Source organism: Anabrus simplex, chromosome X (assembly GCF_040414725.1).
Source record: "Anabrus simplex isolate iqAnaSimp1 chromosome X, ASM4041472v1, whole genome shotgun sequence".
Classification (NCBI taxonomy): Eukaryota; Metazoa; Arthropoda; class Insecta; order Orthoptera; family Tettigoniidae; genus Anabrus; species Anabrus simplex.
The window spans coordinates 115,704,073-115,730,719 of NC_090279.1; the positions used below are offsets into that span (position 1 = coordinate 115,704,073).

General features: G+C 40.0%; 1 protein-coding gene across 1 annotated transcript in view; it reads left to right on the forward strand.

Moving 5' to 3' along the window:
- GluProRS (Glutamyl-prolyl-tRNA synthetase) overlaps positions 1–26,647 on the forward strand; it is a 399,755-nt gene that overhangs the window by 66,066 nt on the left and 307,042 nt on the right. Inside the window, exon 5 of the mRNA XM_068230702.1 lies at positions 1,232–1,358. Within this exon, the coding sequence (XP_068086803.1) occupies positions 1,232–1,358 (127 nt within the window). The remainder of the gene's footprint in view (positions 1–1,231; positions 1,359–26,647) is intronic.

Genomic DNA, 26,647 nt, shown 5'->3' on the forward strand with positions numbered 1-26,647 from the left:
GGTTTTCGGCACTTTCCTCAGGGCACCGTATAGTAACTGGGCTTTCAGACAGGAATCGAAACTGCTCCTTCTTAACACAAATCTAGTATTTCAATATCATATACGATTATGTTATCAAGACCAGAACAGATGTTGCAACTCCCATACAAAAAGCTATGGGAGGTCTTGGGATTGCCCGTTACTGTTTTCTTTCCAATTTGATTGGATTAGTGGCAGAACTTTTGAGAATCGATACTTACATTCGAAACCATGTTCTTGAGTTTAACATAACCTTTAAAAGTTGGTGTAGGCCTAATTTACGCGGTACAAGATTTCCAGAAACTGACTGCGAACAGTATTCCGTAGATTAAATTACAACGAAGGATTAAGAAAAGGGATTTCGCCATCATGTTGGGCGCTTTTGTATCTAATGTGCTTTATTTTATTAGATGAGAGAATTAAAAACTACTTGCAGTAGGTTGTCGTTTGGCTTGGCGTTATAAGATTTTTAGAAGAGATTGGCTAATCAAAGTTGCTGAACTGAAAGAAGTTTTCACGGGAAACTGATGAAGTTTCCCCTCTAAAAGTGAATACAAAGTATCAAGATTTTGAACTCGCGTACTGGTAATTAATGTTTGATGCCGGTTTTCGCGGTCTAATTTGCCTGCCTCTCATCCGGAGGTCTTGGGTTCGATTCCTGGCCAGGTCAGGCATTTTTACTTGGATATAAGGGCTGGTTCCAGGTCCACTCAGCCTGCGTGATTACCTTTGAGGAGCTATCTAATGGTGACATGGCGACCCCGGTCTAGAGGACCAGGAATAACGGCCGAGAGGATTCGTCACACTGACCATGCTTCACCTCTTAATCTGCAGGCCTTGGGGCTGTAGTTTGGTTTGGTTTAGGTGGGTTTGTAAGATTATAATTATACATATTTCATTTTTGTGATGGTTAGCCAAATTGTTGATGGTTTCATTCATTGCCGTATTTTCCATTTTCCTGTGTTGTAAGTTTTATTTTCATGGTCCCTCCAAAAATGGAGAATTGAGGTTCCACTGTAATGCTAAGTCGTAAGCTTGTCCCACTTTATTCAAATTTCGCTCGTTTGAGGCTCTTCTTATCCTCCTCGTTCAAATTCCTGGAGACCTGACACTATTGACCTGGAGGTAGCAGCTGTGTTATGTTGTCTTCTTTATTTACTGTAATTTGACAGTTGTGATCTGTTTTCTGATAATCGCTATCATTGTGTCCTAGATATCTCCACATCGGTCACGCCAAGGCAGCACTGCTGAATCAGTACTACCAGGAGACATTTAAAGGGAAGCTGATCATGAGATTCGACGACACCAACCCAGCCAAGGAGAAAGTGGACTTCGAGAAGGTACGACAACTGTAACATTAACAGTGTCTTTTCCTTTTGATGGCAAAAAGGAAACACAATTGTAAAAAAATGGTGTCAAAGTTCCGTTCTGAAAAAAAAAAAAAAAAATCATAAACATGTCTTTCAAGAAATGAAACACAAATTGATCGACATTGGATTTATAGTAAAACCCCATTAAGACTTTTCTGCAGGGGGACAAGGAAAAGAAAACAAATAAAATCTATCAGACAGGGATATGGAAACACCAGAGATGATGTCATTTTACGTTGTGTATCCGTAGGTACATTGGAAAATCTATCCAGCATTACTAAAGATGAGAGGAGAATATTAAAAGGTGTGAAAAACACAAAATAATAAATATGAAAACATTTGCACGGTGACAAGTACAGTAAACATTTCAAGTTCTGAAAATTATTCCATAAGAGGCAATGCAATTTTATATTTGATTTAACGTAATTCACAATACGGCGGAACCCACATTTAGCGTAAGGAAATGTTAAAATTCTCAAGTATTTATTTCTATTCGTTTTGGTTACGGGATATTAAGAACCTATGAAACAGACGGCATAAGCTTGCTAAGGATGATTCAAGGCAAGAAGAGGACTTTAGAGCATGGGCATTTCGGGCTAAAGTGAGATGTTTGACTCGGATACACATCCGACTGTGACCGCTGTAGTACAGTAAAAGAGAACTCCCGTTTTAATGACAATACAGTTATGCCATTCAAAAATTCTTGTATTAATCTGTGCAGTATCCTTTGGTTGCAGTGAGAACTCTGTTACTGTTTCATCCGTAATTACGGACAAATTCGGCCGTTTTAGTTTTTTTCACCTGTTATCAATATTCATACCAAAGAGGATAGAATTCTTACACTACTCCAGCGTTTATATTGAGTGCATCGGGCAAGTTGGCCACGCAGAGAGGGGCATGCGGCTTTGAGTTTGCATCCGGGAGATAGTGGCTTCGAACCCCACTGTCGGCAGCCCTGAAGATGGTTTTCTGTGGTTTCCCATTTTCACACGAGGCAAATGCTGAGGCTGTACCTTAATGAAGGCCATGGCTGCTCCCTTCCCACTCCTAGGCCTTTCCTATCCCATCGTCGCCATAAGGCCTATCTGTGTTGGTGCGACGTAAAGCAAATAGCAAAAGAAATGTATTGAATGCGATCGATTATCTTCCAGTATAGATTGCTCGCTACGTATGAGCGAGTCGATCTTGAGCGAGCCTGAGCTCTTCTTGCAACTCAGACTCTCCGACTGGTGTAAACAAACATCTGGAGAAGATGTTTTAGCAATAAGTGCAATGACAGCAGTTGTTAACTCCTTAGAAATAATGGCTGAAGCAAATGAAATAAAATAAGAATATGATACTTCTCAAGATTCAGCGGCGTGCATAACTAATTTCAGAGGTTAGGTTATGTACTTCTGCATCTTGTTAAATTTTAGATAGGCTTTTCCCATGTAAATTGATAGTAAAATTATCATTATTCTACAGGGACCTTGAAGTATGTTTTCATAATACGTGCGCGGTAAAGAAATAAGAAAATGGAAACGTTTGCCACAAACCTCTGAAGTAATGCTATTACAATTTTTAGAATGAAACTGAATATGCATGTTCAGATTATTGGAATTAGAAAATACGTGCTAGTCAGTAAGCCACTGTTTGGAAAACAACTGCAAGAATGTTTAAACAAACTCTTTGCTGTTTCATCCCCGTTTGATGTGTTTTTGTTTGAATTTCATAGCTCTCCTGACTTTTACGGAAACTCATGCACAATCTTGTAAGAACAACCTTAAACCTAAGTGATTTTGCATTCACCAACAAAAATCTACTGTCAAAAGGAAATGTTAACCATGGGCTCACCATTATCAGGAATAATAGCGAACATATTAAAAAAAAAAAAAAAATCCATTGAAAACCATTTCTTAACTATGAGACGTAGAGGGAGATTTCTAAGGAGAAAACTTGTTAAATTGTGAAACATTTATCTGTCTGTTATTGCGACCCTTAGTTACTTAGATAATTTTTTTTTTGCACTTTTTAATTCGCAGAGGCTTGCAGACTGAATACTAAAATGCAAAACAGTGTACAGTGAAGATGCATGCATGAGATAATGATCCATCATCCAGCTACCACATTTCCTTATGTATGTGACTTCAAGCAATTATTCAGTAGGGTTCATCAAATAGAATAAGTCTGTTAATCTGATGATAGTGTAAAGAAACAAATTTGTTAGGGTGTTCCCAGGCATTTATTTATTTATTTGATTAAATTTATTTATTTTCAAAGAACAGTCTGAGTCAAAGCTAGTTATAGTGCAATACAGGTGGTTCCTCGTTTAGATGGCAGGAGCAGTCTAAGACAAGAGTTATCTTCAGCACAAACCGTAACTACAGTACAGTGTGTAGGGTAGATATCTCCTTGTTTTATTATTGTCACTGTGTAAATAATGTATGATAGTACAAAGATCTCTGGAAAAGGTGTGCTTTCTACTGAAACCTCAATTTAAGTTAAACCCCCATTTAAGGTTAAAAAGGTCAGGTCCCTGTGAAAACGTTAAATAGGGGTTCTACTGTATTATTGCAGATCACTTTCTTTCTAAAACAAATGGTAGTAGAAGCCTTTTATTTCAGACCATTGGGTTATTAAACATCTGGGGTCACTCTTGGACAATGAATTACATTCCAGAACTTGTCCTTCCTGGTCTTCTGTATCACGGTGTGTAGAAACTTCATTTCTGCAGCTTGGAGTTTTGAATTGTCTTGTTTCACTAATGTGGTAGTTTCCAAGCTATACGTGAGCATGGGTTTATAATATGATTTATGTAATGTCATCATAGATTTCAATGATACTTGTTTATCCCACAGTAGTTGTCTTACTTGCCAGCCCCGTGGTGTAGGGGTAGCGGAGAGATAATGAGATAGCGGCCCCGGTCTAGAAAGCCAAGAATAATGGCTGAGAGGATTCATCGTGCTGGCCACACGACACCTCGTAATCTGCAGGCCTTCAGGCTGAGCAGCGGTCGCTTGGTAGGCCAAGGCCCTCCAAGGGCTTTAGTGCCATGGGGTTTAGTTGTCTTACTTGGAGGTAAAATTGAATTGCCTTGCTATTCGACTGTGCACCTCATATTTTGCAAGGTTGTCTTTTGATACTATGCTACCCAAGTTCCAGTTTGGTGTCATTCTGATTTGTGGTTTGACATCTCCCTTCTGTAGTGTCATCACCACCATGTTAGTCTTGTTGATATTTAAATCATATCTGTTATATTCTTGACTCCATTTCTGCAGCTTTTCCTTCACATCATTTTCACTTTCACCCCTGATCACCAAGTCCTCTGCAAAGATTAATGCTTGTAAGTCCTGCTGCTCCTTCCTCTTTAGTGTCCTTGTTATGGCATCCATCACAGTGATAAATAGGAGGGGTGACAGAGCACTGCCTTGCTGTACTCTGTTCGTTTCAAACCATTTGGACAGCCCACAACCCACTTGCACACAACTTCTGGTTTTATCATACAGCATCTTCACTTTTACAATAAGGCTGTCAAGAACTCCCAGCTTTATTATTATTATTATTATTATTATTATTATTATTATTATTATTATTATTATTTCATTCATATCATTTTTGCCCTTATGGACAGTGTTTGAACTCGAATATCTCATGACACAATTTTCATTTATTTCCCTTCTTCCGCTTCTCTTCCCAAAATCTCTTCATCCTTTGGCTGTGCTCCTGTTTCCGTTGTCCTGTCCACAAAGTTCCTGTCTTCTTCTTCTCATTTACTATAAATTTATTATTCCTAATTTAGTTTCTGAATTCTTTTCTGTCTCCTATCCTTTGCCTGTTGATCCCCACCTGCCTTAAGTCTTTCTCTATTTCATGATACCAATTTTTTTTCTTTTTTTTTTTCTTGAACTGTTCACCAAATCAAAGATTTACTTCGTAAGTCGGTTGCCCATTCTTAGTATGTACCCATAGAAAGTTAGTCTGCGTTTCCTGATCATGTCTGTGAGTCTGTCAGTGTGTTGGTACAGCTCTTCGGTAGGTCGTTTCATCCGTATGCCATCTCTATGTATTGGTCCAAATGTTTTTCTGAATATTTTACATTCTGTTTTTTCTGTCTCTCTGATGCCTGATGCTCCAATTGTGGTTGTTTCTGATGCATGCAATGCTTCTGGTAATACGACTGTTTTGTAGTGTCTAAGTTTGGCCTGTCTTGATATGCTTTTCTTATTATAATGTGACCATGTGAGTTTGTATGCTTTCTGGAGTTTTTCCGTTCGTTCTATGTTAGACGCCTTGTTTGATCCTCCTATTTGTATGTGTTGTACCGTACCCGTCTTCATAATATCCCGGGCTAGTCGCGGCAGAGACGTGGTTACCGTTCGAAAAAAAATTATATCGGCAAAGCTAAAATCAAAACTCATCATGAGCAAAATACCAAAGGTACATGACAAGAATTCGGGTACATAGACTACGTGAATAAGACAGAGAAATGGGATGGTACAATGGATTTATTAAAGACATTAACCCATTCACTTATGACATGAATTATATATAACAACACTAAGCCTGTTGGCCACATAAAATCAAAGTAAAATATGTGCCCTGCACATGTCCATGTTAAACACAAAATTTATACACTAGGGACTCGGCCCTACCAAGAAAGACACGACTTGAAATTGACTTGGGATGAATACATTTTAATTTAAGTCGACGCAAGCTTCGCTTCAATGTCATAATTCCCTTATGGGATGCGCTACGAAAAGTGTCTATACATGACCGTGGTAGATAGTTAAACACACTAGTAACTGATCCAAACCATACATATTTACATATCAATAACAAAATCAATTCAATTCAGCCCTGAGCTGCAACTTATGATTACACAGATTCTAAATGTATATTAACACATAGGTGACGGGCCCCGAGAAATCTCTGTTTTATTCACGACATTGTTTTCGGTCTTCTTGTGACATCTCTTGACCATATATTGAACTATTTCGAACTTGCACATTGAGTAAAATAAATTGTAGATGTGTATCTGCCTCTTTTCTTTTATTCACGGCCTCTTTTATTCTTTGATTTTGTTTCGAAACGTCGACTTTCTTTCTGCCGGTTCAGTCAATGACAGGAGCGCCCGCGGAATACGGTGTTAGCTGACGACGATAATAATTATATTAGGCATAGATATCAAGGATAATTTGTAAGATAATTATATTCCGACGATCGTTCAAATGGATATAATGATAATGAATTAGTGGAAACTGAATGTGGGAGTGATAGTGGAAGTGATATTCAAGCCTCTACATGCCGTAATTTACCTAGTGTGCTTATTTATTCAAGTGACTCTGACGACGACAACGATGTAAACATTAATGATGTGTTGTTGAATTAACACGCATTTGCTTGCTTATCTTAGATATGTTGAAGTACTACTAGGGGCATTGATGAGTACTCATACCAACTTTAAAGATAAAATCTTGACTGGTTTAATATTTATGTACATTTTATAATCAAGTGCACCGTAATATGCTTAGTAGAAAAATGTTCGGTCCACAGGGTATGTGACAAGCTCAAGCATCCGGTCAGCAATGTGTTAAATAACACTTGAATGTTTTATTATTCATCCACCTATTCAATACAATACATATGAAGGAAACAAAACAAACACAAACAAACAAACAATCAGCCATCATCATCACACCCATGTCATCGATCAAACCAGACAGGCATGAGACCACATGTAAATAAAGTAGGAGTATGGAACCTGTAAAATAACAACATGAAATATGCATAAATGCTCCACATGTGGTCAGTGGGATCCTCCTCAACAGGCCGGTACATGGGTTACGTCCATGATTCAGACGCAAGGGCAATCCCTTAAGGATCACTTTCACTGTCGCAAACAGCTGTTACCTGTAACTTCCTAATTGTCTTGGGAGATACATGCATAACGGTCTGACAAGCCTTCAACAAAGCATGGCCTTTGGGGCGGTACACCTGATTTCTCGAGACACGGGGTGCGTATACCTGCAAACTCTCTTATGAAGACAAGGCTAAATTCACAACACTGTTACTGCTTTCTGCATAAAATGACCTGCGATCTCAATTCGCAGATTAAAGACCACCACACATCAACAAGGGCGTAGCCTCTTCCATTTGAATACATACATCACATACAATAAATCTTGAGACCAACCCTCCTCATATCATGACTATGGCAATTCCAGCCTCCTTCAAATGTCTCAATATAGCATCCCCTAAAATATTCATCATCTCCGTCACGGCTTGCATAAACAGCCCCAGGTTAAACATTCCTCCATCTATACGAGCACATCTGGCATCTTATTCGGCCATTCAGCTGTTCTATAAGACCGTCAATCATGCTTTCCCTGAATAGTAATGACCCTAATTACACTACGTTGAATTTCCGTGACTTGGCTTCTGGATATCACATCTGATATTCCCATGCATGAATTAAAAAAAATATAATAAAACTACAACTGTAATCTGAACTCCCATACATCATCACCGGCGTATAGCCTCTGTAAATGACGATCAGAGCTTGCATACTGACCACAAATGGAATACACTGAAAAACACAAAACAACACTCCTATAACTACACTGGCATATCCTCAAACCCATCTAAACTAACAAAAAAAAAAAGCATGCATCAGCCCAGGACATAATTACTGTAAATTGAATTGGAAAACCACTGTGCCCTCTGGCTGACAATTAACTTTAAATTATTTATACACATATGATCTAAACCAGTGTGCAACTATTACCCAGGCATGCTAAAAAATGACAAAGAGTTTATGCTTATCTCGCGCCGGCTTGATCACCCATGATGCTTATTTATTTATTTGGCGTATGATGAATAATGACAACCCATAAACTAATTACACAACCAGTGAAAGATGAGTACAAAGTAAATACAAATTATCATACCTATACAGTCAAAGAAAGCAATTTACAAAGTTTGAAAGTACAAGAAGAAAACACAATATATTTACATCGCTATCCACCTATCAACTCTGACAGTTCATATATACACACTGAGTGCGAGTGATGTACATGTCACTAAATGTGAATGTCCAAACCCGCCACCCACTTCACTGCTTCGGGTGTTGCTGTGTTGAGGTCTTCCATGGAGTGGACATTCCTGCACTACATGTTTCATTGTTTGTCGAACCTCCCCACAATCACAGTATGGAGAAACTGACCAGCCCCAGGTCTGTAAAGTAGATGCTGTTCTACCTACTCCACATCTCATGCGGTTTAGTCTACTCCAGGTGCAACGTGGCAGATCAAAGCCTGCCAGCTTTGTGGATGGGTTATTAATATCCACTATTGCCCGAGCTGGGGATAAAGACCACTCTGTTAACCATTTAGAGGTGGGGTTGAATTCACTAGATGTTATCTTCACGGCTGTCTTCCAAGCAGGCTGGCGAGACTTCAGGCGTGTGCATTTCTGTCTGATATCCTCATGAACAGGTAGACGTTCATTCTTTAGCATTCTGGTCCATAGCTGAAAAAGGGCCTTCTGTCTCCTGATATGTGGAGGTAGTATATTGCTGAGAACCGGTAACCATTGGGTCGGTGTAGCACGAAGTGTACCAGTTATGATTCGCATGGTTTGACGAAGTTGTGAATCTACTAGCTGTGTGTGAGCACTGTTAAGCCAAACACCAGAGCAGTATTCTGCTGCAGAATAGACTAAGGCCAGAGATGTTGTCCTTAATGTGTTTCCATCCGCTCCCCAGGAAGTTCCAGCCAATCGTTGGAGAATGTCATTACGACTTTTTAGTTTGTTGGCGGTTTTCTGCAGATGATTTTTGTACGTAAGAGACCTGTCCAATGTTACTCCTAAGTAACTGGGATTGGCACAATATTGTAGTTCATGGCCCTTGAAGAATACCCTTGGATGGTGGTTTGCTTCTGCGTTGTTCAGATGGAATGTAGATGTCGCTGTTTTCTGTGGATTGGGATGAAGGTACCATCTTTGAAAGTAGTCATCCAACAGTTCAAGGTCTCTGTTAAGAACTATTTCAGCTTCTGCGAAGTTGGGTCGTTGAATTGTAAGGCAAATATCGTCCGCATATATGAACTTTCGGGACACTGTTTCAGGCAGGTCGTGAATGTATAAGTTGAAGAGAGTAGGAGATAGAACCGACCCTTGAGGCAGACCATTGTTGACTTTGTGGAATTTGCTTCTGTTGTGTTCTGAGTGAACTTGAAATAGTCGGTTGCTTAACATTCTGCTTATATAGCCATTGGCATCATCGCGAACTTAGGCCTTGGTCATCTCAGTCTTCAGGATGTGGGAAGTCACTCCTTCGATGCTCAGCTCGGGCTCCATAGCGCTGATTGATGTGGCTCCTGTAAACAGTTGAATTAGGCACCGTTTCTTCGCCGCTAGTCATACACGTATGTACGATCGTGCCCTTAATGCTTGGCCGTTAATTGACTACGACCCGCAAGCGTAAAATTAGTTCGTCCCGCTCACTATTAATTTAAGGGCAATTCGGCCTGGACGTGAAGAGTCCTTGGCGCAGCAACGCAACACACAAATATGAGAGTTCCCCGATCGCACCCGCGAATTGTTATTATTCTATATATACTGATCACTCCAGGATCGAATTAATATACTGCACATACATTGTGCCACAGTTGATCACAGTTATTAGCTGTGTTATCTCGGAACATGTATCACTGGCTCAGTTCTCATATATCAGAACAAAGCGTCCTCTAATAAGTATCGTCTTTGGCGGGCGGTCGACCAACCGGCACGAAATTCAGACAGAGAATGATTTGACGCTCCCTTGTTACTTGCAGTTATAAAGACTCTTCGAGTTTTTCAAAGGCTGGAACTCTCTTCTGAAGAACAGAAAGTGTGTTGAGCGGCGGTTTAGTTTGAATGAGAAGCCGTTGATAATGCGAAATGACATCTAAGTCTTAAGCAGCCACCAAATATATTCTAAAGCATCAGAAAAATTACACTTGTCCATCTGGACACATTAGAACTGTGGAATATCGGCAAAATGACAGATTATTATCATAAATAAAACTGTTTCAAAGATGCAGTTAGAGGGTTGGTTATCCTGCCATCGCGGTTCAGCAGTTTGCAGAGTCCTCCTACTAGCTCTTGATTGGCGGATTTCGAAACTGGCTTGACGAAGAGTACTGCGGCGGTTTCCAGCAACCACATTCAAATTTCAACAAAACTCGTTGTCTGAAGCCATCCACGGGCCGTTCCCCTTATGCTAGCGAGGTCAGGTATCTAACAGTCTTCCAAACAGACTCCCACACAAAGCCATATTGCACAATAAGTCCACAGTGTTCTATCACGATTAAAATTTGCCAATGAAGCATGTGATGATATGGTTCAGTATTCCCATAAATATTTGAATTTTTTGACTCTTTTTATGGATCCATTTACGGTATGCATGGTGTGCACATTGTTGTTCTGTTGTTCCATGTATTGGGTCTTCTCGTAAGATATCTGTAGACCTGTTTTGGCAGCTATTTCATGCAAGCATTCCAGTGCTTCCTTTGCCTCCTGTGTATTATTGCTGAGTATGGCTATGTCATCTGCAAATGCCAGACATTTTATGATGGTTTTTGTTTCACGTCTTCTTCCCAGCTGCATTCCTGTAACTGTTCCTCCCACTGCTTGATAATTTTGTCTAACACCATCTTGAAAAGGATTAGCGAGAGCCCGTCTCCTTGTTAAAAATTAAATAACTGGAAAGGAGGTTCAACCTATTCAATACTCAAAAGAAAGAAACGTAGCAATCACATTTCTATTTAAATGGGACCGGTTTCGACCTTAGTCTAGGTCATCATCAGCCATAAAAACATATAAAATGTTTATGAATGTTGGAGGTCAGTTCCACACTCTGTTAGGCACAAAGACACGACACCACATTCTGTCCTGCACAAAGTCACAACACTACCAATCAACATACGAAGATCAAAAAGGCTTGAATTCGCAGACAAACAGATCTGTAGTAGAAAGCCGCCAGCTCCCGGTGACCAGCGCGGCACACTCAAGGTCACGCGCTGCGGCCAAACACCAAAGTAGAGTGGAGAACGTTTCGAAGGTCCAGAACCTGTCACGGCTGCGGGAAGCCAAGTACGTATATAAAAATATACGACGCCAATTAGTATAACTGAATGAGCACCCGTACTCCAGATAAGTTCTTGGTAAACAGTTGACTTGAAAAAACAATTGTAGAGAGAAGGAAAAAATGTAGTAAAAAGCGCAATATCGGAAAACAAATGAAAACTTATATGCACAGTGCGCTATTTTTTAAGAAGAAAAAATGTTTAGGTTATGATTGAAGTAGTCGAAGTTGGCGCAAGACAAAAATTTGAAAGAGGAGAATAAATTAAACGAGGAAGAGTGATAGTGAAATAAGAGAAAGAATAAAAGAAATTGAAGTTAGATGGTAATGAGGAAAGATAAGAAAGGGAAATGAAGGAGGGGTAGTTTAAGGTGGGTTAGGAGGGTGGGTTATTGGAGGTAGAAAATGTGGGTGGGAACTATGTAAGACATGGAAAATAGAATTGGGGTTTTGGAATTTGGAATTTTTGAGAAGAAGAATTAGGAAGTCAAAAAGGATATTGGGTTTTTCAGAAATGTCGTTTAAATTGAAATTAGGGTTGAAGTACTGGTCAAGGTGGATAAAGCAATTTTCAGTAATGTTTAAGAGGGGGCCTTTGTTAATGATTTTAAGTATGTTTATGTCATTGTCAATATTGGTGAAACTATGTTTGGAGTCTTGTATGTGCTGTCCTATGGCGGAGAATCTGTTGTATTTAATGGCGTTAACATGTTCAGAGTACCTGATATTGAAGTTGCGGCCAGTTTGTCCGATGTAGGAGGAACTGCAGTTGTTGCATTTAAATCTGTATACACCAGATTTAGAAAAAGCATTAGACTTATTTAGAGATTTAGAGTTGTGTAAGATATCAAGACTTCTATTGTTAGTTCTAAAAGAAATTTTCATATTATGTTTTTTAAAGATATTAGTTATTTTATAAGCATCCTGAGTAAAAGTGAAGGTGGAAAAAGCAGTTGGTTTTATTGTGTCTTTAGATAAAGTGGTTTTTGGACGGTGTTTGAATTTGTTGATGATGCGGTTAATGAAGGAGTTGTTAAAGCCATTAAATTTGGCAATGTTGCGGATGGTGTTTAATTCATTATTTAAATCTTTTTTGGACATAGGGGTGTTGAAGGCACGAAAAATTAAGCTGTTATAAGTAGCACGTTTATGAGCTTGGGGGTGCGAAGAATCTTGTCTTATTGTAGTTGCTATCTGGGTTGGTTTTCTGAAAATTTTGTAAGATAAAGAAGAAGGATGTCTAGTAATAGTTAGGTCTAGAAAATTAAGAGTTTGGTTGTGTTCTGATTCGAGGGTGAATTTAATGTTAGAGTCTAAGTTGTTGAGATGAAGAAGTGTAGAGGCTGCGTTGGTTGATTCCTCATTTAATATTACCAATGTGTCGTCGACATATCTCGCCCAAAAGAGGATGTTGGAGAAATTATTATTATTATTATTAATACTTGTGTTTTCTAAGAAGTCAAGGTAAATTTCAGCAAGAATGCCAGAAGCAGGTGAGCCCATAGCCAAGCCATCTTGTTGATAAATGGTGTTGTCAAAGGTAAAATAATTATTGTTGAGAACTAATTTTAAAATAGACATGAAGTCTTGAATTTCAAGTTTACTTAGGTTACTGAATTTGTTTAGGTTGTTGTTTATAATGGGGAATAATTTTGGAATTGGAATACTAGGGTACATGTTGACAATGTCAAAAGAATGGAGAGAAAAAAATTTGGTTGCATTTCAAAATTTTTTAATTTGTTGATAGATTTGTTGGATAAAAATCGATAATTTTTTAGTAAAAATGTTTGGATGAATTTAGAAGTGTTGTATAGGGGACTGGGTCTGTAATTGATAATTGGACGGATAGGAATGTTAGTTTTGTGAATTTTAGGGAGGGCTTTGGCAGTGGGTAGTCCAGGGTTCGTGTTTATTAGTTTAGTTTTTTCTTGATCTGTGAGGAGAAAGGAAACGTTTTTTAAAGTATGTTTGAGTAGGCGTTGGATTTTTGTGGTTGGGTCTTTTTTTATTATAGAAAAAGAAGGGTCACTGAAAAAGTTTTTGGTTTTTTCTAAGTAGTCAGTTTTATCCATTATGACAGTAGTGTTGCCTTTATCAGATTTGGTGATAATGAGATTATTGTCATTGATTTTCTTTTTAAGATCTGAAATGGTTTTATTATCTTTAATTAAATTATTATTATTATTATTATTATTATTATTATTATATTATTATTATTATTATTATTATTATTATTATTATTATTATTATTAATAAGAGAAGTGTTTTTGTTGTTGTTAATGAAGATTTTTTCAAGTTTCCTTTTTACTTCATGTCTGATTTCATCTTGTTCATCTGTTGGCATTTTGTTAATGGCTATTTCAGATTCAATAATTAAATTGGTGGCTACATTGAAAGTGTTGAGATTGGGCCAATTGTGTTTGAAGCCCTTCGAAAGGATTGAGTTTTCATCATCACTCAGAGTTGTTTTAGATAGATTTACGATGGGAGGATGGAATTGTTCAATAGTTTTGGAGGGTGTGTCTCCTTGTCGGACACCTGTGTGTATCTGGAAGAGTTCCGAAATTTCTCCCATGAACTTGATCTTGGAGGTGGTGTCAGTGTTCTGGTTTTCCTGTCAATGCCATATTCTTCCAGTATGTCAAAGAGCGTCTGTTTGCCTATGGAGTGGTACGCTTTCTTAAAGTCCACAAAGGTAACTACAGTACAGTGTTTCTTGTTTGTCTGACTTTCAAAATTGTTCTCAAGTTCCAGATCTGTTTGATGAATGATCTCCCTTTTCTGAAGCTTGCCTGGTATTCCCCTATTTGTGGATCTGCTTGTGGTTCTAGCCTGTGTAACAGCACCTTAGAGAAAATTTTGTACGCAACTGGTACTAGTAAAATACCTCTGTAATTATTTGGATGTGCCTTATCACCCTTTTTATGTAATGTATGGATTAATGCACATTTCCATTCCTCTGGCACTTTCTCGATGATTCAAATTTCTATGATAATCTTATGTATTTTTATGGTGATGTTTTCATCTTGGAGCTTCCAGATCTCAGCGATAATACCATCCTCTCCTGCTGCTCTGTTATTTTTCATTTGTTTTATGATTTCCTCTATCTCTTCTATTGGGGGTGGATTAGAATCGGGGTTGGATGTAGTTTTTTGGAATGTTAGTTTTTCAGTGTGTTTCTTGCAGTTAAGAAGTTTATCATGTAATGTTTGAGAATGTTACAGTTTTCTTTCATGTTTGTTTCCAGGGATCAATCTGTTCTTCGGAAGCAAAGACTAGGAGGTTGATAGCCCTTCATATTTCTTTGAAAGTTCTGTAAACATTTCTCTTGAAATCTTCCTCAATTTCTTTTAGCCTGTTATTGTCGTATACTCGTTTTTCTGTTCTGATTTCCTTATGTGATTGTTTCTGAACTAAGTAACATTCCTCCCATGTTTCTGATGTTCTGTTATTGCTGAACTTCTTCCATGCTTGTTTTCTTCTCTCAATAGCTTGATCACAAATTATGTTCCACCATCTATGTTTTCGTTTTCTAGGAGGTTGTCCCCAACGTATTGCCTTCTGAACTGTCTTCGCAAGATCTCTCCAAGTGTCTGTTGAATGCCTATGAATTTCTTCAACGATTTTATCCTTGTTTATCTTCAGGTATTCCGGATCAGTTTGACTATTTTGTTTTGAGCTGTCTTGGGATTGGCCTAATGTTAACTTGTTATAAATAATGATCAGACTCGAAGAATCCGTTACGCATTCTGACATTTAAAATTTCCCGTGTATTTTTCTTGGAAATGGCCACATGATCAATCAGCAATTCTCCCCACACTGTGTTGGGTGCTTTCCATGTTGTAAGTTTTCATCTTGGCTTTTGAAATTGCGTTGATATAATTTTGTGGTTAAAATTTTAACAGTATTTTATGAGGTATTCCCCATTTTTGTTTGTGCGAATGTGTGCCGAGTACGGGCTTATTATTTGTCTGTATTTTCTCTCCTTACCTAATTGCGCGTTGAGGTCTCTCATTAAAATTTTCACATGTCTTTCTGGTACGTTGTTGGTTACTTCTTCCATGTCTTCCCAGAAGTCTTCAATTTCTTGTGGCTTCTTTCTGTTATGGTCATTTGTAGGTGCATGTGCATTGATATACGTAAGAGAGGTAACTTAAAGGGTCCACCTTTTCAATACAAATACAGTAAAACCTCGTTAATTCGAAGTCGTTGGGACTCAAAAATCGAACTTCGAATTACGTGATTTCGAATTAACCGCCAATTTGCAATTCAGAAGTACCAACCCTTGCTGCGTTACAAAATATTCTAAGGCCCGTTACTGCATGCATTTAACCTTGATTCAGAGTTCATACCTTTCAAATAATACACTCAGATATCTCACTGGTAAACATAACCTCACGCAACGAAAGAAAGAAATAAAAAGGCACGATTCAAAGACGAGGAGAAATCTATACTCGCTCCCATGTGCAAGTACTTTATTAATTGGATTACTATACTGTATGCATTTTAGATGCCTTGTATTTACATAGAAAGTACCCGATGCTCTTAAAATCGAACTTTCCTATGACTCTATCCTTGTACGATTTCCCGCCATGGAACTTCTCTCGTACTTTAGAAATATAAACACTTGCCGCGTCACGAAGTATTCTAAGACCCATTAATACACCTCGATTCACAGTTTAAACCTTTCAAATGCCATGGAAAAAACGATTTCCGAAATGTATTCAACACGGTGCATTTACAGTGATCAAATAATGCACTTGGATAAATCACTGACAAACATAACTTCACGCAACGAAAGAAGAAAAAATCGCACAATTCAAAGACGAGGATAAATTATGCCGGCTCCCCTGTGTAAATGCATTATTTTTTTGGATTTATTTACTGTTTGCATTTTTATTATAGATGCTTTGTACTGGCATGGAAAGTGCCCGACGCCATTAAAACATTGTGGCTTATCGAAGTTTCCTATGACGAGGGGATAAAGTATAATATCTCGCTTCCATATGCATTGCAACGCACTGTTATGACCCCCATCCCTCACACTGTACGATTTCCCGTCTGGCAATTTCTCCTTTAAAACCATAAGACCGTTTGGGGTCGCATTAAAATAAAGCAATGCAGTTTCATCGGCAATGTCAATATTGTTCAGTGCCTACGAATTTATTATATTTGCCACGGTTTTTCGTCAACTGTCGGCATCGCCAGTGTTCGCGGATTCTGTTTTCCCGCCCACTGCATGTTGCGTGATATTACAGCGTTCCTTAAAAGGTTGAACACAAAAGAATTCCGATTTAATTCAACTTAGCAATCATGAAGCGCACTGTAGACCCTCCGAAGTGAGCTACCCCTCCACGTTCCAGAACGTGCGTTCTATTATGACGATGAGCGGATAAATTTCGAGTTGAAATTACTCTGTAACATACTATTGTTTTAAAATGTAAAGGCAGTTTCGAATTAAAAGTCTGAATTTCGGTAATGGGGCCGACATTGTACTTCGAATTACGAATTATCCGTATTTCGAATTAAGCAATTGAAATAACATGCAAAACTGTATCTCATGTTTCCGGGAATGAGAGCTGCTTCGAATTAGGCGGGATTTTGAATTAACAGATTTCGAATTATCGAGGTTCTACTGTAAATGTTATAATGGTTAAGTTACAACATGTTTACTTGGGACTAGTTTCACCGCTATTTAGTGTCATCTTCAGCCAAAATGTGAGAAATAAGTATAGGTACATACATACAAAGCTTTACATTACACAAAATATTATAACATTATTCTTAAATAAGAGTAAAAAATAGTGAATAGATTTTCAATCACATGACATCAAATTTACCTTGCAATCAGAGATAAATAATTCTATTAATTTCCTGGACCTAACAATCAATAGACTTCTCTCTTCATTTACATATAGTATTTATAGAAAGCCCACTCAAACAACCACTACTATAAGAAATGACTCATTACATCCTCAAAGACAAAAAATGGCTACATATAATAGTTTGGTAGATCGAGCATTCAGGATTCCGATGTCCAGAAAAAACCTAAATAAGGAACTGTACATCATTCGTTCTATAGCAAAATTTAATGGATTTAATGAAGCTGTCATGGCGTCCCTGAAGAGTATGTAAGCTGGGTGCAACTTCTGCATCTCAATTCCACTAGTGTCGTCCGGAGTCCTGCTGGAATCTCTCCGCCTTTCGATATCACTGTGGGTGTTCATCAAGGTTCTGCCCTTTCACCATTGCTATTCATCCTCTGCATGGATACGGCAACAGCTGACATACAGACTTCACATCCCTGGACCCTTCTTTATGCCGATGATGTGGTACTTGCACAAGAAACCCGTCCTGAACTCCAGCATCAGGTTCAAACGTGGAAGGACAGACTGGATGAAAATGGACTGCACCTCGATATCCAGAAGACAGAATACCTGGAGTGTGGCCCCCAAACCAGAGGTACCATAAGTATCAGTGAAGAAGACCTGCAGAAGACCATGCAATTTAAGTACTTGGGATCCGTCATCACCTCAAACTGTGACACCACTCCTGATACTCGGATGAGGGTAAATGCAGCTTGGCTCAAGTGGAGACAGGTCACTGGAGTCCTCTGTGATAAAAAGATGCCTCAATATCTAAAGGCAAAAGTTTATAAGAGTGTGGTACGGCCAGCTGCGATCTATGGGACTGAATGTCGCCCCGTGACGAAACAACAGGAGCAAATGTTGACAACCATGGAGATGAAGATGCTTCGATGGTCCATGGGGCTGACCCGATGTGACCACATAAGGAACACGGACGTCCGGCAAAGGTTTGGTGTCGCGCCCATCATAGACAAAGTGAGGGAAGCCCGTCTCCGCTGGTACGGCCACGTCATGAGAAAACAGGACGACTCAGTTGCCAAAACAGCGCTCCACATCAACCCAGAGGGAACAAGACCACGAGGAAGACCGGCAAAGAGATGGACTGACAACATCAGGGCAGACATGCACAGTGTTGGCTTAACACCAGAAGATGTCAACGACAGACAGAAATGGAGGAGATGTAGCAAAGCAGCAGACCCTGCAAGTCGGGATTAATGCTAAGAAAGAGAGAATGAAGCCTTTATTGAAAAAATAATGAATAAATTCAAATATCGCCCAAAAACCACCTTAATAAATGACAAAACTAGTACTGTCACGTTCTCAACGTTTACCTTTAATAAGGAAATATATAACATCACTAACATTAAAAAAAAAAAAAAAAAAAAAAAAAAAAAAAAAAAAAAAAAAAAAGTAATGTTCAAATAGCCTTTCGTACTAGCAATAGTACAGAGATCTTGCATAACTCTACATCAATAAATAAAAGTAGTCCTTTTTCAAAATCAGGTGTCTATAGGTTTTCTAGTCAAGACTGCAATAGTCGTACCGAGGTCAAAACGAGCGTAGCTTTAAAATCAGATTTACAGAACATCTCAATGCTATAAAGCATAACCGATTTTCTGCAGTCGGTTTGGATCGCTGTGACATTCAGACTGCTTTGGGACTTCAGTGAATCCGCTGTGAGAACTATTCATGACAATGCAGAATCAGTTCGAAAAACTGCTCAATCTTCTACTAACTTAAGTGTGACTAGAGTGACCAAATCTCGCTCGGAAGTGGTGGATAAGAATGGATTGGATTGGATTAAGCATCACGCAGCTGCAGTTCAAGCTAAAGGTAACAGCTTGTATGCAGAGTTTAGTTTATTATTGTGTGTTTCAGTGTTAGATTTTTAAGTGTATAAATGCGTGTATGTGTTTCAGAAACATTATGAGGGGTTTTTTAAAATGTAAAAATGCTAAGAATCTCTGCTATTTTAAACTTAATATGTGAGCAAACGGGAACTTAACCCTATATTTTACATATAAAATTATTCTCGATTTACGCGAATTCGGTATGCGCGGTAATTCTGCGGAACGTAACTGTCGCGTATAACGAGGTCTACCTGTATATGATGTTATCCTCGACTGATTTGTGTACTGCATATACTGTACCAAACGATAATGGTGTGCTTCTTTTGACAGCACCTTTAGATAGATATATAGATAGATAGATAAGGAATGGTTGAGCCCTGCCTTCACAGGGCTCCACACGTAGGTCTGTGAAGACCCTTTGTGTCCCTTAAACGGGTTTGCCTAGTCCAGCCCTAGTGCTCCTTAAAGGATACCAGTGTCCGGATGTTGGCATTCCTGATGTCTTCCAGGCTCACAAAATGTGAGCCAAGATATCGATGTCTAGTGCTTGCAAGAGCCTCGCACTGACACAACACATGCACGGAGATATCTTCCTCCCTACCGCATCTTCTACACCTCGGATCCTGACTGATTTTCATGATGTGTAGGTGTCTCTGTAAGGTATTGTGGCCTGTCAACAGTCCAACTACCATTCGCGTTCTGGTCCTGTTCAAATTTATCAGGACGTTTTTATAACTTTGGTTAGGCCCTTTAATAAGTTCATGTGCCTGCCTTGCTATGGTTCATCATCATCAGTGTTCTGCCATACGGCAGGTCTTCACGCAATCCTGTCTCTTGCCACCCTCTTTGTTTCCTCATACTTGTATTCTATCCTGATACTGTCCAGCATCTGATATCTTCTCCGTCCTCTTTGTCTTTTTTCCATTTACCGTTCCTTCTATAGCATCTATAAGCAAGCAATCTCTCCTCATCCAATGACCAATCCAATTGTGCTTTCTCTTTTGATTACTTTTAATATACACTGACTGACAGAGCAAATGCAACACCAAGAAGGAGTGGTCAGAACTTTATGCCAATTGCAGGGTAGACTGACGTCACTGAGGTATGCTCATGATGTGAAATGCGCCGCTGTGCTGCGCACGTAGCAAACGATAAATGGGACACGGCGTTGGCGAATGGCCCACTTCGTACCGTGATTTCTCAGCCGACAGTCATTGTAGAACGTGTTGTCGTGTGCCACAGGACACGTGTATAGCTAAGAATGCTAGGCCGCCATCAACGGAGGCATTTCCAGCAGACAGACGACTTTACGAGGGTTATGGTGATCGGGCTGAGAAGGGCAGATTGGTCGCTTCGTCAAATCGCAGCCGATACCCATAGGGATGTGTCCACGGTGCAGCGCCTGTGGCGAAGATGGTTGGCGCAGGGACATGTGGCACGTGCGAGGGGTCCAGGCGCAGCCCGAGTGACGTCAGCACGCGAGGATCAGCGCATCCGCCGCCAAGCGGTGGCAGCCCCGCACGCCACGTCAACCGCCATTCTTCAGCATGTGCAAGACACCCTGGCTGTTCCAATATCGACCAGAACAATTTCCCGTCGATTGGTCGAAGGAGGCCTGCATTCCCGGCGTCCGCTCAGAAGACTACCATTGACTCCACAGCATAGACGTGCACGCCTGGCATGGTGCCGGGCTAGAGCGACTTGGATGAGGGAATGGCGGAACGTCGTGTTCTCCGATGAGTCACGCTTCTGTTCTGTCAGTGATAGTCACCACAGACGAGTGTGGCGTCGGCGTGGAGAAAGGTCAAATCCGGCAGTAACTGTGGAGCGCCCTACCGCTAGACAACGCGGCATCATGGTTTGGGGCGCTATTGTATATGATTCCACGTCACCTCTAGTGCGTATTCAAGGCACGTTAAATGCCCACCACTACGTGCAGCATATGCTGCGGCCGGTGGCACTCCCGTACCTTCAGGGGCTGCCCAATGCTCTGTTTCAGCAGGATAATGCCCGCTCACACACTGCTCGCATCTCCCAACAGGCTCTACGAGGTGTACAGATGCTTCCGTGGCCAGCGTACTCTCCGGATCTCTCACCAATCGAACACGTGTGGGATCTCATTGGACGCCGTTTGCAAACTCTGCCCCAGCCTCGTACGGACGACCAACTGTGGCAAATGGTTGACAGAGAATGGAGAACCATCCCTCAGGACACTATCCGCACTCTTATTGACTCTGTACCTCGACGTGTTTCTGCGTGCATCGCCGCTCGCGGTGGTTCTACATCCTACTGAGTCGATGCCGTGCGCATTGTGTAACCTGCATATCGGTTTGAAATAAACATCAATTATTCGTTCGTGCCGTCTCTGTTTTTTCCCCAACTTTCATCCCTTTCGAACCACTCCTTCTTGGTGTTGCATTTGCTCTGTCAGTCAGTGTATTTCTCTCTTGCCCAACTCTTCTCAACACTTCTTCATTCTTTACCTTTTCTGTCCATTGTATACTTTCCATTTTCCTCCAAATCCACATCTCAAATGCTTCCAGTCTTCTTTCGTCTTCTTTTCTCAATGTCCAAGTCTCAGCTCCATACAGTGCCACGCTCCATACAAAGCACTTCACGAATCGCTTCCTCAAGTCTCTATCCATGCCTCCACAAAAAAGTCTGCTCTTCTTATTAAATGCTTCCTTCGCAATCGCAATACGTGTTTTCTCCTCTCGACTGCACATCATGTCGTCTGTTATTACACTTCCCAAGTATTTGAAAGCATCCACCTGTTCTATTATTTCCTGCCCTAACTTTATAGTTGTCTTCACTTTTCTTCTGCTTATCACCATAAATTTTGTCTTTTTCTTATTAATTCTTATTCCAAATTCTTCACAGACAGCATTTAGATCTGTTAGCATCGATATCATAGTTCGTTCACTCTCTGCCATTATGACCATGTCATCAGCAAATCTAATACATTCTATTCTCCTACCACCAACTGTCACTCCTCTTTTTCCATTCATGCATTTCTGGATAATCTCTTCCAAATACATGTTAAAAGGTATGGGCGTGAGACAGCAGCCTTGTCTTACTCCCCTTCTAATTGTAGTTTCCTCTGTCATTTCATTCCCTATCTGCACTCTTATCTTCTGCTGTAGATACAGATTCTTGATCAGCCTTCTCTCTTTCCAGTCGACTCCATTCCTGCTTAGAATGTCCATTGACTTCTTCCACTGTACTCTGTCAAAAGCTTTTTCAAGGTCAATGAACACAGCATATATTTCTCTTCCTCTTTCAATGTATCTCTCTCCTAATGTTCTTAATAGTCCAGTTGCATCCCTTGTTCCTTCACCTCTCATAAAGCCATACTGTTCCTCAGAGATACAGTTGTCTAGCCTTCCATGAAGTCTTCTGTTCAGTACTCTCAGTAATACTTTGGCTGCATGTGTGATCAGACTGATGGTTCTAAAATCTTCACATTTCTTTGACTTTTTCTTTTCAATCGGTACCATTACTACTGAAAGAAAATCATCTGGCCATTCGCCGCTTTCATATATCTTATTACAGAGAAATGTTAGCTCTTTCACTCCTTTATTTCCAAGACCCTTAAAAAGTTCTACCGGTAATCCATCAATTCCACTTGCTTTGCGATTCTTCATTTCTTTCAGAGCTTTTCCTACCTCGCCTTCCAGAATGCTGTATCCTTTTTCATCTTCTATTACTCTTGTCTCATCTTCTCTTTCTATATCATTTGTTCTTTGATCATGCTCATATAGGCACTCAACATACTCTTTCCACCTTTCCCTTACTTCTTCAGGTTTATACACCAATGTGCCATCATTTCTTTTTATTTCCATACTGGTCCTGTTTTTCCTCCCTTCAAATACCAGTTCTGAAGCTAACTAATACATCATTTCATATTTCCCTTCCTTTTCTAGTTTCTCTATTTCCTCACATCTCTCTTTCATCCATGTCTTCCTTGCTTGATCTGTTTCTCTCCTTAATTCGTTGTTCAGTTTTCTGTACATTTGTTTCCCTTCCTCAGATCCTACATTCTTCCATTTCCTTCTTTCCTCCATCTTGCTCAGCATTGTATCTGTGACCCATTCTTTCCTTATTTTTGCAGATGTCCTTTTCCCAAATACTTCTTCTGCAGAATCCATGAGGTTTTCTCTCATCCTCTTCCATGTCTCATTTGCACTTTCATCAATAGAACCTCTATTCTATTTAGACATAAATATGTCTTCCAGCTCCTTATCTTTACCACTTTCCTTTAGAATTTCTAGGTCAAAATGTTCTCTTGGTTTACCCTTTCTCACTTTTTTCAACCGCACTTGCAGATCTCCCACCACCAAATAGTGGTCTGAATCTGTATCTGCTCCGGGGTATGCTTTTGCATTCTTGAGACAGTTTCTGTACCTGTTCTGTATCATGATATAATCAATTTGATACCTCTCACCATTCAACCTGGATGTCCACGTGTAACGCCGTCTTTTGTGATGTTCGAACAAGGTGTTCCCAATCACAAGTGAGTTTTCTTTGCAGAAATTAACCAACATTTCATCCCTGTTGTTCCTGGTACCCAGTCCAAATTTTCCAACTACTACTTCTTTTCTTCCTTCACCAACCACTGCATTACAATCCCCCATTACAATAATGCAGGCACTTCTCTTCTCCTTTACCATAACGATGGCCTAGACTGAATACCTCGTATCTCAAAACGTTCTTTCTATCCATTATTTCCCTTAAGACTGGTCACGCCTCCCAGCCACATTTGGATATGCAGTCCATCAGAACAATGTTCGTTGGGTTTATTTTCCTATGCTGACGCGTAAAGAAAAATGACCCTTATAAAAATTATGCTCTAGGAGTTAGTAAATAAGTCACGCAGACGTACTTTCCTATAGTACGGTATCATAAGGTTCATTTTCCTTCACACGTCGGCATAGGAATAAAGAACACAACAAACATTGTTCTGATGGACTGCATATTCATGCGTGGCTGGGAGGCGTAACCAGTCTTAAGGGAAATATTGGATAGGAAGAACTTTGTGAGATACGAGGTTTTCATTCTAGGCCATCAATAAGTTCTTCAATCTTTTCATAGTATTCTTCTACTTCCTCATCCTTGTGTTGGCTTGTTGGCATGTAAACTTGTATTAGAACTACATCCTTCTTGTCACCCTTTAATCTAATCATCATCAATCTATCATCTATATAGTCCACCTTTAATATTTTGTTCTTCAGCCGATTTCCTATCATAATTGCCACGCCATTACTACCACCAGTTTCATTTCCTGAATAAAACAACCTGTAGTCTCCACTTTCTACCTCACTACAGCTTCCCCATCTTACTTCACACATTCCTAAGGCATCCAGTCGATTTTTCTTCATCTCCTGTTTCTCATTTTCCAGCTTGCCACCTTGTAGCAGTGTTAGAACATTCCATGTTCCAATCCTCTGCATTCTTCCTAACCTGCTTTGACCTTCCTTCAATTTATCTTTCGTTTGTCCCATTGTTATCTGATTGAGGTGATCATTTACACAATGAGCTATACCATGTGTTTCCCGTTACTTTCCACATAGGCAATAAGCTGCCCAACCTAATGTGACCGAAGATGTTCACGTCCATTGTAATGGCGCCAACAAGTGCAGACTCCAATTCCTAGGCAACGCTGGTGAGAGCATGCAGAGTGCCAGTCTTTGTCATGGTTTCCATGGTATTGATGGCAAATAAAACAAAATGGGTGGCACTTGGGGCAAATGCAAATACAGTAAATAAATATATCGAGTGTCTCTCTTAGTGGTGTTATCTATGGATTGGAGACAAAACAAGATGAATAACGCCTACGGCATTATGTTAAAAACCAATATAAATAGATCACAAATTCAGCAGACAACAACAACACAGTGTCACAAACACTACCAGGAAGCCGCTAACTAAGCACAGTTCCCCCTCATAGATTGATATATGATGCACTAAGATCACACAAGAACCTGTGTTTGGCTATGGTTAACCTCTTCCAAATGTCTAAGTGAGACTCGTTTGTCCACTGGGATATTAACAGTTTCACACTTCGGAGTGACACTCCTAGGAAGGGCTCTGGTCCTATGAAAGGACCTTTTGAGCCTTGTTTCGCTAGTTTGTCAGCTTCTTCATTTCCTGTGTGCTGAGGGACCCATAATAGAGTAACTGAGCTAAGTTCACACAGCTGATCTAACATCCCATACCATTTTTGTTGTTGTTCTGACTGCGCATAGTGCTTTTAACGCTGCCTGGCATCACTGCAAATGGTGATGCATTTTCTACGTTTCAAGAGAGCGTTTGCATTGAGAGTGTCAATGTAGTTTTTGAGAAGCTCCGACTCTTCTCCTCATGATGTTCGTGGTCCCCCAGAATCCGATGACCAGGAAAGTCCAGTGCGTTGACTGGGGCCTGGGGTAGCGGATTTCATTCCTTTTGTTCCATCATGATTACTTCAAGTTGAAGTTGGTTGTGGTCACGGTAATTACAGGCTTGATTGCTGAGATAAAGCCATATTTCACTGCCGCACCAACTAGGTGAAACAGACGCAGTTCACCAGTCGCTGGATACCAGAACAGACACTAGTGGATTTCTTGATGTTGTGTGTTTGGTCCGTGAGAGCTATTTTATTTCGCTGAAGTCTGCCGGCAAGCCGGTGAGGACCTCCTGTCCACCACATGGGACGCGCCACGTCGGAGTGTCACCTCTCCGCCTGCTATGACACTGTAGTAGGTTCATGGATTATTATTATTATTATTATTATTATTATTATTATTATTATTATTATTATTATTATTATTATTATTATTGAGCTATGGTGCTGGAGAAAGATTTTGTGTATACCTTGGACAGCCAAGAAGAAGCACAAGTGGGCCTTTATAGCAAGATTACAGCTATCTTATTTTTGGCATACTATGAGGCAGTCGAATCCTTGGAGAAGGCAGTCATGCTTGGAATGGTAGAAGAAACTCAAAGACGAGGACGGCTAACATTGAGATGAATAAATACTATCAAATGTGCAATGAATGTGCTTGCAACAACTGAAGGCCTCGTAGACAACAGAAGAATCTGGAGATTCTCCATCAATGCAGTTGGTGGGACACGATGTCAATTTGATGGCACCTTGTCTTGAAAATTGATTTTTTCAGCATGCATCTGGGGCCGTGAGATCCGGAGTGCACGAAGGGTGTGGGAATGAAGTTTTTAAAAGAAGTAGCTGTTTTGTAAGGGTAAGTTACTCCTCCTTGGTGAAGGACTATAACACCTGTTGGAGGAGTTTGGATTCTCGTTTGTGGTGACAGTTCTTGGGCACCCTCTTTTTTCCCTTGCATTGTCATAGGGCTGAACTCATATGATGGAACTTATCAACAGCAGCTGACATTGTTCTCTTTGGTGCTTTCATATTAAGTCGCTCCTCATACTCTTCTT